The sequence below is a fragment of the Numida meleagris genome, chromosome Z (genome assembly GCF_002078875.1).
Source record: "Numida meleagris isolate 19003 breed g44 Domestic line chromosome Z, NumMel1.0, whole genome shotgun sequence".
In the NCBI taxonomy this organism is placed as follows: Eukaryota; Metazoa; Chordata; class Aves; order Galliformes; family Numididae; genus Numida; species Numida meleagris.
In genome coordinates this window covers 31442873-31458967 of record NC_034438.1, presented here as the reverse complement: position 1 = coordinate 31458967, position 16095 = coordinate 31442873, and the positions used below count along the sequence as shown (strand labels likewise).

At 38.4% G+C, this 16095-nt stretch overlaps 1 protein-coding gene across 11 annotated transcripts in view; it reads left to right on the top strand.

Moving 5' to 3' along the window:
• The window catches only part of MPDZ (multiple PDZ domain crumbs cell polarity complex component), a 106412-nt gene that overhangs the window by 52813 nt on the left and 37504 nt on the right, over window positions 1–16095 (top strand). For 9 of the 11 annotated variants that reach the window (XM_021380069.1, XM_021380066.1, XM_021380063.1 and 6 more), the window contains 7 exons: window positions 410–589; window positions 1564–1687; window positions 3409–3607; window positions 7007–7048; window positions 10988–11089; window positions 11954–12052; window positions 12523–12700. In XM_021380069.1, coding sequence (XP_021235744.1) covers window positions 410–589; window positions 1564–1687; window positions 3409–3607; window positions 7007–7048; window positions 10988–11089; window positions 11954–12052; window positions 12523–12700 — 924 coding nt within the window. The remainder of the gene's footprint in view (window positions 1–409; window positions 590–1563; window positions 1688–3408; window positions 3608–7006; window positions 7049–10987; window positions 11090–11953; window positions 12053–12522; window positions 12701–16095) is intronic. The other 2 variants (XM_021380073.1, XM_021380068.1) reach the window with 1 other exon arrangement.

Sequence of the window (16095 nt, the reverse complement as noted above, 5' to 3'; positions counted from 1 at the left end):
TCTTGCAAATTTTTTCCACCTGAGAAAGACAGCTTTAGTAAATTACTGAGGCTTGTTGTGTCTTACTTGAGAATGTGTGAATGGACATTATTTTGCTAAGTTAGTGAATGTTTACTGACTGATACAACATTAGAATTTAGCCTTCAGCAGTAACTTCGTATTCATTGATTTGTGATACTATAAAATGGAATAATTTGTTTCAGAAATCAGTTAAATTCTGTAGTAAAATGCCTTTAGGAATCTACTGAAAATACTCATATTAGAACAAGCATGTTTAAATTCTGTGAGATTAGATTCTGCGAGATTAGCTTCTGCGAGATTAGCTTCTGTTTAAGTTTTCAGCATGAAATTTACATTTTAGTGTACTTCACAATAATGTTGATTGTTTAGTGTTTCCTGTTTTCAACAGATTGCTGGAAAGGAATATTCAAGTTACACAGATGATAATCGTATATCTACCGAGAGTCCGTACAGTATGGATCTGAATGAGGGACTGAGAGAACAAAATTCTGCAGTGGACAGAGGCCTGGAAACTGCAACTTTTGCTGAAGAGGACTTTCAGTCTGTGGCTCTTCTGGATATCAAAGATGTAAGTGTTCACTTACAAAATGTAAGTGAAAACATAACAGTTTGGACAACAGCAGAATTTGCACAAAATACTAACACACAGCTTGATGCCACTGGAAAAGTAAAAATTTCTTTTTTTTTTTTTTATACCCAAGAAACTATGGAAAGGCACTACTAAACCATTGAATTTCCTTCTGAAATTGGCACTGATCAGCAACAACTTGTGTCTCTTTGACTGTAAATGTCAAGAGTCAAATGTGGAAGCTCGCATCCAAGACTTAGGAATTTAGTAGGCCTAGCCAAAAACGGGGGATAATTTATGGCTTCAAAAAAGTAATCTCCCAGAGACTGGAGATAATGCATGTATTTAAGTCTGCTCATACCTCGCAGCACTGTTGTTTCTGGAGCCTAGTGTACATGTTGGGCAGACTGGGGGTAAAGAGCAAGGCTTTTCTGTTAACTCCTGGAGAGAAGTGGGCATATAGAGGAGGTTCACAGCTGCAAACCAGGTGTGGGAAACCAGTGGGAAGTGATGTGAAAGTTTTACATCCAGGTGCTCATGTAGAGTTGCACAGTTCATTTCACACACTAAGACAGTGTGGAAATAGTCTTTCTTTATAAGACAGTCACTATGACCTGTCTCGATTCCTTCCCTTCATTACAGTTCTGTATTAATTTTGTTACTTTAGCATTAGCAGGTTATCAGGCATCTCACCTGTATGAGTCAGCAAGCCACTGAATCCATCTCACTAATTTAATTTGAGAGAGTAAATTGTGTCCCTAAATTAACAAGTGCTTTGCAGTAGACATGATATGTCACAGTGAAAACACATGTATCTGTTTGGTGTTTAATGGACTGACTTTTCCTGTGACCGTATAGGGAATCTGTATTAATTACACTCATAGATTTGGTAAAAGATAAGATGAGCTGAAGTCTGTGTCCACGCATGTTTTTATATCTGTATTCTGAACTGATGTTATTTTCCTTTGTGTTAGGATAAAGGAATCTTGATGGAATCTAGCTGCCTATTGCCTATGTACAAAAGTTTCAGAACCTCAGATACACTGAAAAGCGTCTTTGAGGAGACCATCACTATTGCAAAAGGCAATTCAAGTCTAGGTAAATTGCCATTTTTTTTAACCTGTTCAGCAACATGACTTTCTGGTTTTCTCTTATATTTCCCATTCTAGTAGTAAAGACTAAACATTTTCATTTTAAATAGGAAAGCATAGCACAGTATTTGTCTTTGCTGCTTTTGCTCTATTCAGCTATGATGGCAGTGAATCCACTTGCTGTCACCTTTAACAGAAAATAAAGTGCCTGTTCTCACTGATAATTTTTTTTTTTCCGTTAAGGAATTTAGTTGATCGTAAATATTAACAGTACAGTTTTAATGCATTGTTTTTTGTGTCTGTATATAATACAGTGGAAGGACACAAGATGGGGCCAGTAAGTGCTGTATTTTGAGGTGAAAAAGCTTTGGTCAAAGAGCTTTATATTCAAATATATGTAAACATGAAATCATCTTGCTTTCTGAGGATAGTCAAAAAGATCTAAACAAGCTGTTCAGTTTCTTTCTACTGATTTTCACTTTATCATAAGTTTCATTATTTCTAAAAAATCAGATAATGAATACATTTATCTACAGTATTTTTAACTCAAAAATATAATTTTGTAGAGAATCTGCGCTTTTTAAAGATCTGCAATCTGCAACTCCCTGAGCATACTGATTAGAGGTGTATTGTGGCATTAACAGGCACAGCAGGTTGAAGCAGTTTTTGTTGTCTTCTTCAGGTTTGTGTTATGGCTGTGGAGGCAGTGAGGCTGGGGTGAGCACAAGCACAGGAATCTCATAGCCAGTCCACAGAAGATTTGGGGCAAGAGACAGTGCTGTTCTCCTCCTGACATGGGACAATGTTCGTTTCTTTTGATTTAGAGTACGGGTGCTTTTCCTTCTTGAAGACTTTCTGGCATTGTCAGAGTGGAACTTAGTGTAGGTGTTGGCTGTTTGCAGTGGCTTCTGATATGCTTAGAGATGCACTGTCCAGAGAAAGCACCCTGACAGAAGCCCTTTTTCATAAAATGCCAATAGTTCAGAACTTTCTTAATGTGCTGAGGTGGTTGTCATGTCATGATACTGTAATATTTTTATATATCATTTCTGTCTCATTTCCCATTGGTGAAAAGAATTCAATTGAATGATGCACATAAATCAAGAGACGTAGCATCCTGCTGTGCCGCAGATAGGGTTGTCATGTAAGTTAAAGAAAGGGCTGTCTCTATTAGTAGTACACAGGCTATTGCAGAAGTCAGGATACTCTTCTCAGCCTAAGCAACTGGCTGCCTTAATTTTTGCAGACGATTAAGAAATATGCAGTATCGCCCCATGCTCATAGTTAGTCATTTAATCTTCTAATTTTTTTATTTTCTGAACGGAACTGTTATAAAACTGAGAAGTGGCAAGTGAACTTGATGAACCATCCAGAGAAGTTATAAATTTAACTGTTTTAGGAGCGATTTTACTGCTTTTATGAGATCTATTTGATTTTTTGTTTATTTTCTGCTTAAATATTCCACTGCTTTTTATTTTTTTTTCAGCCTGATACATGAAATGACATAAGGTAAAGTGAAGATACTGTGATTGTGATTTGTAATTCCTGTCTCCTGTTGGAAGGAAGGAAACAAGGAGAATAATGACAGTGTTAGGCTTATTGACATTGGCAGGTTGCATGGCTGTCTTTTGCCTTCCCAGTCTGATATTACTTTACTTTCCCTTGTCACCCAGAGTTAGGGCTTGAAGATTTTAACTCTTAACCTGTTACATGCCTTTCTCTCTCTAGGGATGACAGTAAGTTCTGATAAAGATGGCACAGGAATGATAGTTCGTAGTGTCATCCATGGAGGGTCAATAAGTCGTGATGGACGGATTAGTGTGGGAGACTGCATCCTGTCCATTAATGAAGAATCAACCACTAACTTAACCAATGCACAAGCCCGGGCTATGCTAAGGAGGCATTCACTCATTGGACCAGAAATAAAGTAGGTATAGCCAGAATATTAACTCTAGTAGGAAAAGGCTAATAATCAAAATTTGTTCAGATTCATACATATTTTCTAAATCAAAATTTTGTTTGTTTTTACAGTGTGTATTTATCTTTAAATTACCATTTCAGATGAATAATTTACTATGAAATTACAGCTCCGTGAGTTTGAAAGTTAAAATCACTTTTGTAAGAGGCTTTGGATGTTCTTAGAAAAATTAATTCTGTGATTAATTAACCATTGTCATTACTACCTTTGCCTGTCTTTATTGAAGTAGTAGAATTTGTCAGAATTTTGCATTTACACTATGGAACTGCTAAAAAATTAAGAATTTCCTCAGAGATACTCTTCCTTCTGAAATGTCGATTTTACCATTAGATGAAGTCACTTGTGCAATGGCCAGACATTTGTACTGTATTTTGTCTTTGGCTGCCAGACAGAAAGTATGAAACCTGATGTTAATGCAGAAAAGCAATATGTAAAAAAAGATCAGATTAAACAGTGTGTTTTGTGAAGTCACTTCCAAGTTTTACTTGGTGCTGTTTCTCAAATGCATGAATGTTTGTTCTTTGGAGCACTGCTTAAAATCTGAAGTGTTTAATAGTCTTAAAAATCCACTTGCTTAATGCAGAAATTTCTTCTTGAGTTCATTTTTTTTACTGGAAAGTTAAAATTCCAAAAGTATAGTTATTTGTTGATGTCACAATTGCCTGTATATCCATCATCTGAAAATGAAGTGTTCCTGAGATTATGGATGGTGCTCCAGAACAATGAGTGCTGGGTTTACAGCTCAAATAAACAAACAGATATTTTTCTGAAATCCATGATAACATGGACTGGGTCAGATATGCTAATGAAATTCCTATTAATTCTATTAGCTATTGTTAATAGAAGCCTCTGATTACTTAAGGGGGCAGCTTTGAAAATGGTCGGTTCAGTCCCAGTGTGGTGGCAGGTAGCTAGTTTCTGTCCATTCAAAATGGACTGCAGGGCTTTTCTTTCTTCCGTGGAAGTATGCTGGCTTTAAAGAGTCGTGGCATTCTGACAGCAAGTAGGCAAGGTGTCTTGACTATGAGTGGTACGCTTAATTGTCTACCCTGTAATGCATTTAGTGTTAGGATTTTGTACTAGATTGCTTAAATACTAGGTCCTGCTTATATAATGCATTACATTTACTGACAGTGCTGCTGTGAATATGAGCGAATCAGTGTTGATAAAACGTGATATTGATTATTCTTGTAAGATTTCAAACTGTTATAATTCCAGCTTCCATGACCAAAATTAGTTAGTGTGTATGTGTCTGTACGTCTGCTTGAATATCCAAATGCTACAGCATGATCTTTTTCTGTGAAGAGTCTTTTATTAGTGCGGAAGTTATATGATGAAACAAAGGTGTGTTCTTGTTTTGTGTTTATCCTTTTAAAGTTACTCCATTTTTGCTGTGTGAATTTAAGTTTTGCTTTATAGTCTTAGTCATTTTCCAGTTACATCTGCAATATCAAATCTCATACTAGCAGTTAACATTCAGAAGTCACAGAGAAAAGTGCTTCACCTCCTTCTGTAAGAACTTCTGAGCCATTCATATTCTGACTTAATATTTTTGGCTTTAATTTTATGTTTATGTTCTTCAGTGCATTCCCATGATAAGAGTTTAACGTTAAGCCAGTGTTTGCACTTCAAGCAAGTGAAAGACCAAGTCCTTTCACAGTTTTTTTCCAAAGAGATCTTGCAGGAAAAAGGACAGGGCTACATAATTATGATAGAAATCTACTCTGTAAGCAGAATTAAACTTTTCAGTAATTTGCACTTAAGGGAGAAGAAAAAGATCTTGGAAAAATGTTATGGTACAAACGGGTGAAAATGCTCTGAATCAGGAATTTGGAGATAGGAGGGCTCTGTATCATGGTAGTTCTTCTTATTTGCTTAGAGAAGTTCAGAGCTAAATCAACATTGTTTCAGAGCTAATGTGGTACACCATCATGCAGGTTTTGTGATCCAAGTGCCAGCCTTTCAAGTAAGCACACACTGAATCTTTTCTGTGTCAGCCTTGGAAAAGAAATATGTACAGCCCCTCACTTGTGCTTGTATGATTCCTTTTTCCACACTGGACTGCAAAGTCAGTACTTTAACCATTAAGCAGAACTATTTTTTGAGTACCAGAGTGGCCCCATAAAGTGATTTGTGCAGAAATGTTTTAATTTAAAATCTTCAGTTTGAAATGTTCCAGTGACAAAAAGCATTTGTCCCTCTACTCTGCACAGGTGAGATCTTACCTGGAATACTGCGTCCGGACGTAGAATCCTCAATACAGGAGAGACATAGATCTGTTAGAGAGCATCCAGAGGAGGGCCGCCGTAGAAATGATCCAAGGGGTGGAACACCTGCCCTATGCGGACAGGCTAAAAGAGCTGAGGCTGTTCAGTCTGGAGAAGAGAAGGTGCCAGGGAGACCTCGTAGAGGCCATTCCATATCTAATGGGAGGGCTATAAGAAAGTAGGAGACAGACCCTTTAGCAGGGTCTGTTGTGATAGGACACGGGGAATTGGTTTCACACTAAAAGATGGGAGTTTCAGACTGGATATAAGGAAAAAGTTTTTTACAAGAAGGGTAATGAAGCACTGAAACAGGTTGCCCAGAGATGTGGTGGATGCCCCATCCCTGGAGACATTCAGGGCCAGGTTGGACCACGCTCTGAGCAACCTGATCTAGTTGTGCATATCCCTGTTCATTGCAGGGGACTTGAGCTAGATAATCTTTAAGGACTCCCTCCAACTCAAACCATTCTGTGCTTTCTTTGATAAAACATGAAGCCACCCTTATGTGCTATGTAAGGGCTTTGTTTTATTTCATTCAAGGACGTTCAGTTTTCATATTTCAGGAATAAGCAATCTGAGTTCCATATTGAGATATTCTTTTTCCTTTTGTTTGTGAAAAAACAGATGTGTGGCCTTTCCATGATACATTCTTTTTCAGTTCTTACTCCACCTTGCTAGGAGCTCTTATATTTCTGGAATAATAGGAATTTTTTTCAGCAGCAGCTGTTTGTAACATCTGTCAGATGGTTACCAATCTGAGACAGAGTTCATCTGCCTTAACCTAAAGCATGGGGATGAATTCCTGATCAAGAGATAGAAGATAGATTGCAGTTCCATTTTCCATGCTTTCTGGGAATCACTGCTATAGACAGTAATAAGGATGGAATGGTTTCTGAGGGAGGTATAAATGATGTGGAGGTCTATTAAATAATAAAAAAGAAAATGAGGGAGACAAAAAAGAAAGAAAAAAACCAGCTCATACTTTTGACGACTTAAGTATACCTCTCACATTCAGCATGAGACACTGACATTTGTTGACACTGTTGTAAAACGATACTGCATCATATGCTTCGCATTCTAGATCTTCTCCAGCACCTTCTGATGATCAGGCCCTCTTTTATGTGTGAGTATTGGTGATTCAGAAACTCCTCATGATTCTGTGTTGCAACTTGTCTGTAAAATCATTCCATGCTTTTATTACATCCATAGTAATGCCAGGGATATATCCAGATATAGGTACATATTCTGTCTCTCTTTGTGTGTGCATGTGCACTTGTGCCTGCATGTGTGGATGTATATATATAAAAGTATATGTGTGTGCTTCTATTTTCATATGTATTTATATCCTAAAACTTGAAGATTGAAGCATACTTCCTAAGACTGGAATGAAAACGCCAGTATTCTAAAAGATGACTGCTAATGACAGCCACGTGTGTGGTTTGTGTATTTGTGTGTTTGTACAGGGTCCACTACTACAGTACAATGTACTGATATCTGGATTAATCTCAGTGTCATATTTTATGTGGCACTTACATTTTTCTTTCTTTGTATATAAAAAGGTTCAAATTAGACCTTAATTTTTAATGACAAGAAATTGTTGTGAATATTGTCCATACATTGTTATTTGGTTTGTTGGTGTTTCAAGGTTTTGTGAGGTTGTTCAGTCAAGCATGTGACAGGTGTTCCTCTGTACTGCATGCATTGTTGTGTTTACACACATTTTCATTTGTACACCATTTGGTGTTTCCATTGTCACTGCTTTCATTGCTAGTGCATATCTCTGTGATTGTGGGTGGTATCTCTCAAGAAGGGAAGCCAGAACACTTTCTCCTAAAAGCCATACAGCTATGAAAGCAAGGAAATTATTAAATCCCACATATACTTTCTCTTGAAATTGTTGAACCTCAGCTTGTCTTGCGGGTGAGAAATACAATAGAATAGTAACGCTTTTAATTGTTTCCCATCTTTCGTATCTTCATACCTGTTTCACAGCACTTGTTTCTCTTACTCTCTTCCCTGTGACCTGTTAAGGCATTTGTCAGTCTCTTCTGGGGATAAGCCATTCAGGTTGTGGGTGGATTTTTAGTTCCACTGTTAAGCATGAGCCAACAGATTTGGCCAGAGGAGCACAGTGCCCTTCTTGTTGTGGCCATCTTGTCGCATTAGTGATGTCATGGTATGTGGTGAGCTGTTCAGGATGGTGCAGGATATCTTCAGACATCACTGTGACCTCCAAGAAGTGAGCTGCAGTAGCATTCCAGTGAGTGATGGATTTGATTCACTGTGGGATTTCTGCTCATAAGTACTAAACTGGGAACGGATTATTGGCAGGTGTGAAGTCCAAGGCCAGTAGTGCAAGCTGACCTTGCTATGTCTTGTGGGAGGCAGGAAGAGGAAAGACAGACACTTAGCAAAGGTGAACTTCTAATATATGTGTTCTCTAAAGCTTGAATTTTAAGCAGAGCTAATCTTTGTGTGTTCTTTTCATTTCAGTAATAGCATGCAAAGGGGAGAGGGATTGTGATGGGCAGTCATTTCAATAATACAGATTAATTTGTTAAAGCAGTTAAGGAAACCTTTGCGGTTCACTGAACTTTAGCAAGCAAGAAACAAAGATGAACTCCTACACAGAATGTACTTTTTTTTTTTGCAAAACACAAGTAAATGTTCTGGCTTGTATTTATGAAATAGCTGAAGCATTCTTGGTATTTAGTTGTAGATAAGAACAAAGAGCAAAATTAGTTATTGAATGTTCCTTTGAGAGCTTATAATTAGACAGAATTGTAGTTAAGCGCTGGAATAGAAATAATGTAATTTTTCCAATGAGCTACAAGAACTACCAATGATACTATCAAAATTGGACTCCATCAGTTAGGTAACAATTACTCAATTTAGGCACACAATTTTAAAATGGTGGACCAAACCCCTTTTATTCTCAATTCCTGTGCTTTACACAGAAATAGAAGCTTACCTGCCTAACAGATTTTTTGGGAGATGTTTGTGAGTAGCATGTAAGGATATTTGAGTGCATCCCTTAAGCTGTACCTTCAGAATGACTCAGGACAAGTTAGTTATTTATTCAAGTAATTAACATCTACAGAGTATCCCAGAAGTTGTAGCACATCTGGTTTGCCCACCCCGTTAGCTTACTTCTCATGCTGATGTTGTACCGAAATATACGGGAAGGATCTTTACTATCCTTGGACTTTAGGACCCTGCACAGTAGCTTTGTGCTCCTTGTACAAAAGGACTGGACAAGACATGGGAAATTTTGGACACTCTATAATTGGTGATCAGTCTCTTCTGTCTGCATTGGTCTCGTCTGGACATCTGTATTTCCTTTTTAGGAACTCTTCATTCTCCTATCTGTACTATGAACAACAGCTTCTTACTGCATTTTAGCATAAAAAAAAGATTGTCCAGATTTTCTAACCAGTAGAAACATTGCTTGCAATTCTAGTATCTTTAATGCATCTGCCTTTCAAGGGAAAGAACAGTATTTCTTACTTACTTTTGTAGAGTAAAATTTGTTGAATTTGGGATGAAATTGATGAATGTAGCTAGATGAGTTACACATTTTCTTTCATGGAAACACAGCTTGCATGTATTTTGGCTTTTATAGTGTTTTATAGTGGCGAAGGATTCTTATGGGCTTACTAAGATGGAGATTCCACAGCAGGATTTGCCCCTGTGGGAGTTTTTTGACCATAGTATTTGCACTTTGCTGTAACTTATCACATTTGGAGTTGGAGATGGCTAAGAAGTAGTAGTGATTATTTGCAAAAATTGAAGAACTTCTGAAATAATAGTTCCTATTATTTTCCCTCTTTCCTCTCCATTTCACTGCTGAGCTTCATGGAATAACTGCTTTACATCTTGCTTGCATCTTGGTGCTCAGGGAGCACAGATAAATCAGTGGTCTTCCACTTGTTCCCCATTGAATGTTAACTCCTCAGCATTTCAGAGTGGAAACATACTTTCTGTCAAGCGTGTATCACTTGAAAAAAAATGCCAATGCAGATAAATTAATACATTACAAGAAGGAAAAAAGGAGCAAGTGATAGTACAGACCGTTTTGAAATTTCTGTCAGAAGAACTAGAGAGTTCTCCCTTTTCAGCATCCATATGATGGATGGTAGGACACCCTTTTGTGTATGTATTCTTTTTCCATCAGACTTAGTTCTTGTCAGACCTTGATCTGATGGCTAAGCTGCTAGTAGGACAACCAAAGGTTTTTGACATTAAAAAGCCTGGTTATCCTAGGGCTATGTCCTTCAATTGAATAGGCCTGTTTGGATCACACTGTCTCTTTACCCATAGAGGAAATTTTTTAAGAAAGATTTTTCATGCCTTAATCTTTTTCCTTGTTCCTCCCTTGACAGTCTCTTGTGCTATTTCTGTTTCTGGCATTCAAACCTGATTGAGTTATAGCAGGGCTTCAGGAGTCTGCATGTCATTTGGCTGGTGGAACACAACTGACTATCTCAAGCTGACTGGACATGCATGGTGACATGGAGGAAGGAGTTAGGCAGAGGATTACTCCCTGCAGGTTACCTGATATACTATAACACATTTATATGTCCAAATCCATGCAGTATTTTTAACTAAAAGCATGGAAACCTAAAACAGACAGAAAACCTCTGTTGACAGCACGAAACCTTCTGCAAACTAGCTTCCAGAAGCATATTCAACCAGCTTTTATGATGGTAATGGTGCTTCACACTTCACAGATCTTTCATTATTTGTCTTCATGCAAGGAATCTGTTTTAACTGAAACAGAATTATCTCTGTTACATACTTGTTGCTCTTAAAACACCGTTTACTTAAATGTAGTAACTCTTAAACAAATAAAGAGCAGTTCAGCTGTCTAATTTGATCACAAATGCTTATTTTTCACAAGCCACAAAAAATTCTTTATTTTCAACATAGCACTTCTAGTGGTTTTGAAGTCAATGCCTATGAGAAGTAGTCTTTAGTAATTTCCTCATATCCATTCTTCACACCCACCAAAGATATGACTAGAAGTCCTCATACTACTTTAATCGTGTCCATTTTATTGCAGTATTACATATGTGCTAGCAGAAAATTTACCAAAGTACAGAGCCAGTTTGGAACAACAGTCAGAGGAAACTGTGTCAGTAATTTCTCCTTCACAAGCTGCCTGGTGAGTGAAAAGACCTTTTGTTTTCTCCTGTAGAAATCTCAGATCTATCTCTTTGCATACACTTTACATAATTCAGGATGTTAAGTTTTATTTCATAGTTTATATTTTATTTTATATGTAGAGCTGAAAGGTGGTCGATTTTCTATCAGACTAGCCACCATTTAAATAAAAAGTTGCTCTCAACAGAGTTTTGGCTTTGGCTAGCAAATTTTTCTGACATTTTTATAAGATTGTTTTACAGATGTTAGTTCTCTCCAATAAGGAAACTGCGTGCTGTCCAATCCTAAATATCTTCTAAATTCCATGTGATTTGGTTTATGTATTGCCACAAATACTCAGTCCTTCTGACCTGAGAATTTGACACTGATATTCTATCCAAAATATATGCTGTGGAGAATTAATTTTGTGGTTTTGTTGATTTCAGAAATTCATTAGCTACAGGCCAAAGTATTCAGTGACTAATTATTTTTTTATTAATATCCAAAAGCAATAATGGTTTTTGAATTCTGATGTTATTATTTTGTAATAAGTAGTTAATAAGTAACAATTGATAATTAGTAATTAATAATTAATTGTTGATTGTTAACAATAAGTAATCTTCAGCTTTAATTTAGTTTTGGTTTCAACATACAGGGCCTTTTAATCTGTAGTTGTTGGTTGGTAGAGCGTAATAGTATAAACAAATGCTTTGGGAATCCCTGTGTACGATACATATTCTAACAGCTTTCTGATAAGCAAATTCTGGGTACTGATAGAAATTCTGTGTAGAAATACAATGCTGACAGTGTCCAGTACCTGCACTTTTGCATGGAAATACAGTAATTTTATGGGATTTTTCAAAATGAATTTCATGTTTCTCTTCAGCATCAGGGAAATCTCAGAGCTTCCAGAACGTGAAGAGGGGGAAGGAGAAGAAAGTGAACTTCAAAATGCAGCTTTCAGTAACTGGAACCAGCCCAGAAAGTAAGTATAGATCTTGTACAATATATAATCTAATCTGAAATCCAAAAATTTTGAAACCTATGATACAGTTTAAGAGGAATAAGAAAACAGAATTACAGCAATTTATGTGTATTGTGCATTACGGAAGTAATTCACTGCTGATTTTTACTGCCGTTGGGCTAAATCTCTGCAACCTAATGCTTACTTTATTGCTTTGGTAAATTTATCTTTATAGGCTTACTCTCTGGGAGCCAGTAAGAGGAGTTGAAGAGAAGGATTCAAAGTTTTAATTAGAAGCCAAAGTAAATGGAACCGGTAGCAGTTATAACTTTCTGAGCCAACCTAATAGATAACTCTCACTGAAAAAGAAAAAAAATGTCAAAGTTACTCCTGAATGTTTTTAAATGATCAGGCCAGTCTAAGGGTCTTCATTGGTTGGCACTGTCACATTTTAGACCTCATTTATTTTGCTCCTTGTTTTATCGCAACAGGGTTGAACTTTGGAGAGAGCCTGGCAAGTCACTGGGGATCAGCATTGTTGGAGGACGAGGGATGGGGAGCCGCCTGAGTAGTGGGGAAGTGATGAGAGGAATCTTTATCAAACACATCTTGGAAGACAGCCCAGCTGGCAAAAATGGAACTCTGAAAACTGGAGATCGGATTGTTGAGGTACCAATCAAGTGCCTTTCAGTTGCAGAACCCCCAGCATCTCAGGAGTCACTGAAACAGATATTTGCTCCTAGTCTGACTGCTCTGAAATTGATGCAGCTGACACTTCTTGAGCCATACAGAGTGTACTGCTGTGTTACAAACACAGCAGCACCATCTACTGATGTGTGTGTGCAGACAGTTTGAAGTTCTATTTACAGCCTGAAGCGTAAATGGCTGGCTGTGTGAGCTGGAGCCTACAAAGCTAGTAGTTACACCTGCATTTCAAAGAGCCAGAACATGTAGGAAAAAGTTTGGTAAGCTGGAAAGTTTTACCTTTGCATACTGGATAGCAACAGAAATGGCCAAAGAACAGAAAATCATTAAAATAAGTGCTAAATTTATATCCCTGTTAAATTTTACACAGGCCTCATCATTCTTGTGCATTGTAGAAATTAAGGAAGACACTGTTTTCTTCCTGATGACACGCAGAAAGATGAATTTGACACAGAGGTGTTGTGGGGAAGTTGAGAGTGTTGTGTTCATGCCTAAGGAAATGGTAATCAGCAGTGTTGCAGAGAAGAGTTCATCTAGATTCATCTTCTGCTTATGCAATCCTTGCTTATGCAATGATTTTACGCAATCCTTGCTTATGCAATGATTTCTGCATTCTTGCTCAATAATACTGAAAGGAGTATCTTTCCTGTGATGGTTATCATTGAATTAGACATTAACATGTATCCAGTAACATGCCATTGGGAACTAGTGATCCGAAACAGCCAGCATGGCTTCACCGAGGGCAGATCTTGCCTGACCAGTCTGGTGGCCTTCTGTGATGGAGTGACGGCATCAGTGGATGGGAGAAGGGCGATGGATGTCATCTACCTGGACTTCTCCAAAGCCTTTGACAGGGTCCCTCACTACATCCTTCTCTCCAGATTGGAGAGGTATGGATTTGAAGGACGGACTGTTCGGTGTGTTAAGAACTGGTTGGCCGGTCACAGCCAAAGGGTTGTGATTAATGGTTCTATGTCAGGGTGGAGGGCAGTCACGAGTGGTGTCCCCCAAGGCCCAGTCTTGGGACTGGTGCTTTTCAACATCTTTATCAGTGAAATAGACGATGGAATTGAGTGCACCCTCAGCAAGTTTGCAGAAGACACCAAGCTGAGCGGTGCAGTTGATACACTGGAAGGAAGGGAAGCCATGCAGAGAGACCTGGACAGGCTGGACAAGTGGGCCCACGAGAACCTAATGAGGTTCAACAAGGCTAAATGCAAGGTGCTGCACTTGGGCTTTGGCAATCCCAGGTATTTATACAAACTGGGGGGAGAATTCCTTGAGAGCAGCCCTGCAGGGAGGGACTTGGGGGTCCTGGTGGACGAGAAGATGGACATGAGCCAGCAGTGTGCGCTGGCAGCCCGGAAGGCCAACTATGTTATGGCTGCATTAAAAGAGGAGTGGCTAGTAGAGGGAGGGAGGTGATTGTCCCCCTCTACTCAGCACTTGTGAAGCCCCATCTGGAGTACTGCATCCAGGCCTGGGGCCCAGTACAAGAAAGACACAGAGCTCTTGGAACGAGTTCAGAGGAGGGCGACCAAGATGATCAGAGGGCTGGAGCACCTCTCCTATGAGGAAGGGTTGAGGGAACTGGGCATGTTTAGTTTGGAGAAGAGAAGGCTCTGGGAAGACCTCGTTGTGGCCTTCCAATACTTGAAGGAAGCGTATGAACAGGAGGGGGAACGATTGTTCACAAGGGTGGATAGTGATAGGACAAGGGGGAATGGTCTTAAACTGAGACAGGGGAGATGTAGGTTAGATATTAGGAGGAAGTTTTTCACACAGAGGGTGGTGACGCACTGGAACAGGTTGCTCTGGGAGGTTGTGGATGCCCCATCCTTGGAGGTATTCAATGCCAGGCTGGATGTGGCTCTAGGCAGCCTGGTCTAGCGGTTGGCGACCCTGCACTCAGCAGAGGAGTTGAGAGATGATCTTTGAGGTCCTTTTCAACCCAGGCCATTCTATGATTCTGTGATTCTATGAACTACACTCTTTTTCACCATGGTGGATGTTAGCTGACTGTCCATCGTAAAGAACAAGGGCAATAGGGACATTAACATTTCACCTGGATTGGACTGCACTTGCTTACCAACTCCTATTAAGACTAGTGGTATGTGGCTGCTAGATCCCAATAAAAAACTTTGAAATATTACAGTAACGTAGGACAAGATGGAAGATTTTTCAGTATAAAACAAGTTAGGAAGTAGTATTTTACTTGCCACAGAATTAATCATTATTCATTGTAACTGAGTATCTGGCTTTTTATGAATGCAGTAATTGTCTCTGAGAATGGTGCTGGCAAAAGTTGATGTTGGTGAGCAAAATTAGTACATAGTGTATTCATGTGACTGTTTCTGAATGGAAGGTTTCATTTTTTTAAGTTGAGGCATTTTTAGGCTTCTCTTTCTACCAGTGCATATAGTATTTCAGACATGGAAAGTTGCAGAACTGTAGTGATACTGTTAATTCCTCATAGGTTTAGAATACTTTCTCTTTTTTTTTTCTTTCTCTATGATTTTAAGATGGTGTTAGTTGAAGAGGCAGGGGTAATCCTCATTATGTAACTTTTTTTGTGCAAGCATTGCCACTAACAAATAACCTATCTGCATTAGCTTCTAGCTTTTATTGTGGTCAATGTGAGAATGCTTTACTGATGCTAACTTCACCGTAACATATTCTTACCTGGATGGCAAGACAAGACAAGCTGTCATAGACAGTGATACATCTGAAAGTAAGAAAAGGAGCAACCTAACAAAAGTTTTTCCTTAGTCATGCTTTCTTTTAGAAGAGAGATGGCACTTCAGCTCTGACCTAAAAATTTAGCCTCTAGGGAAATGTCTTACAGCTGAACACATATTTACATTCATGGTGGTGTTAATGGTCATTTAAAAAAAGAAAGGCTGAAAAGAAAGAAAAAAATACGCTATACTGACATAATACCACGTAATGAAAGTTTCCAGCACTTTAAATGTTTCAGTTTGTAAATCTTATTAGATACTGGGGAAGTGGGTTATTGTCAAATAGAATTTATGGGAAGTGGTCTTTAACAAATACTGCCACTCTGTTCATAATGCTATATTTCTTTTATTACACTGCCTGTGGAAAACATAATGAGCGTGAATATGATTGCTGAAATCCCCTTCCCCCCTCCCTTTTTTTTAAACCATGGAGAATGTTTATTTGATGTCCTTTCAGTGCTCTTGGAAATCTCAAACCTATCTGTAAGAGACATGAAGTAAAGTCATTAGAAACCTTTCCTTTAGTAACAGAGATTTGGGCTTAATTTTTACTTGAAGTTCTCAGATCAGAACAGAGCTGATTCATGATTCTTGTAACTTCTTGTAATATTAAGATGAGGC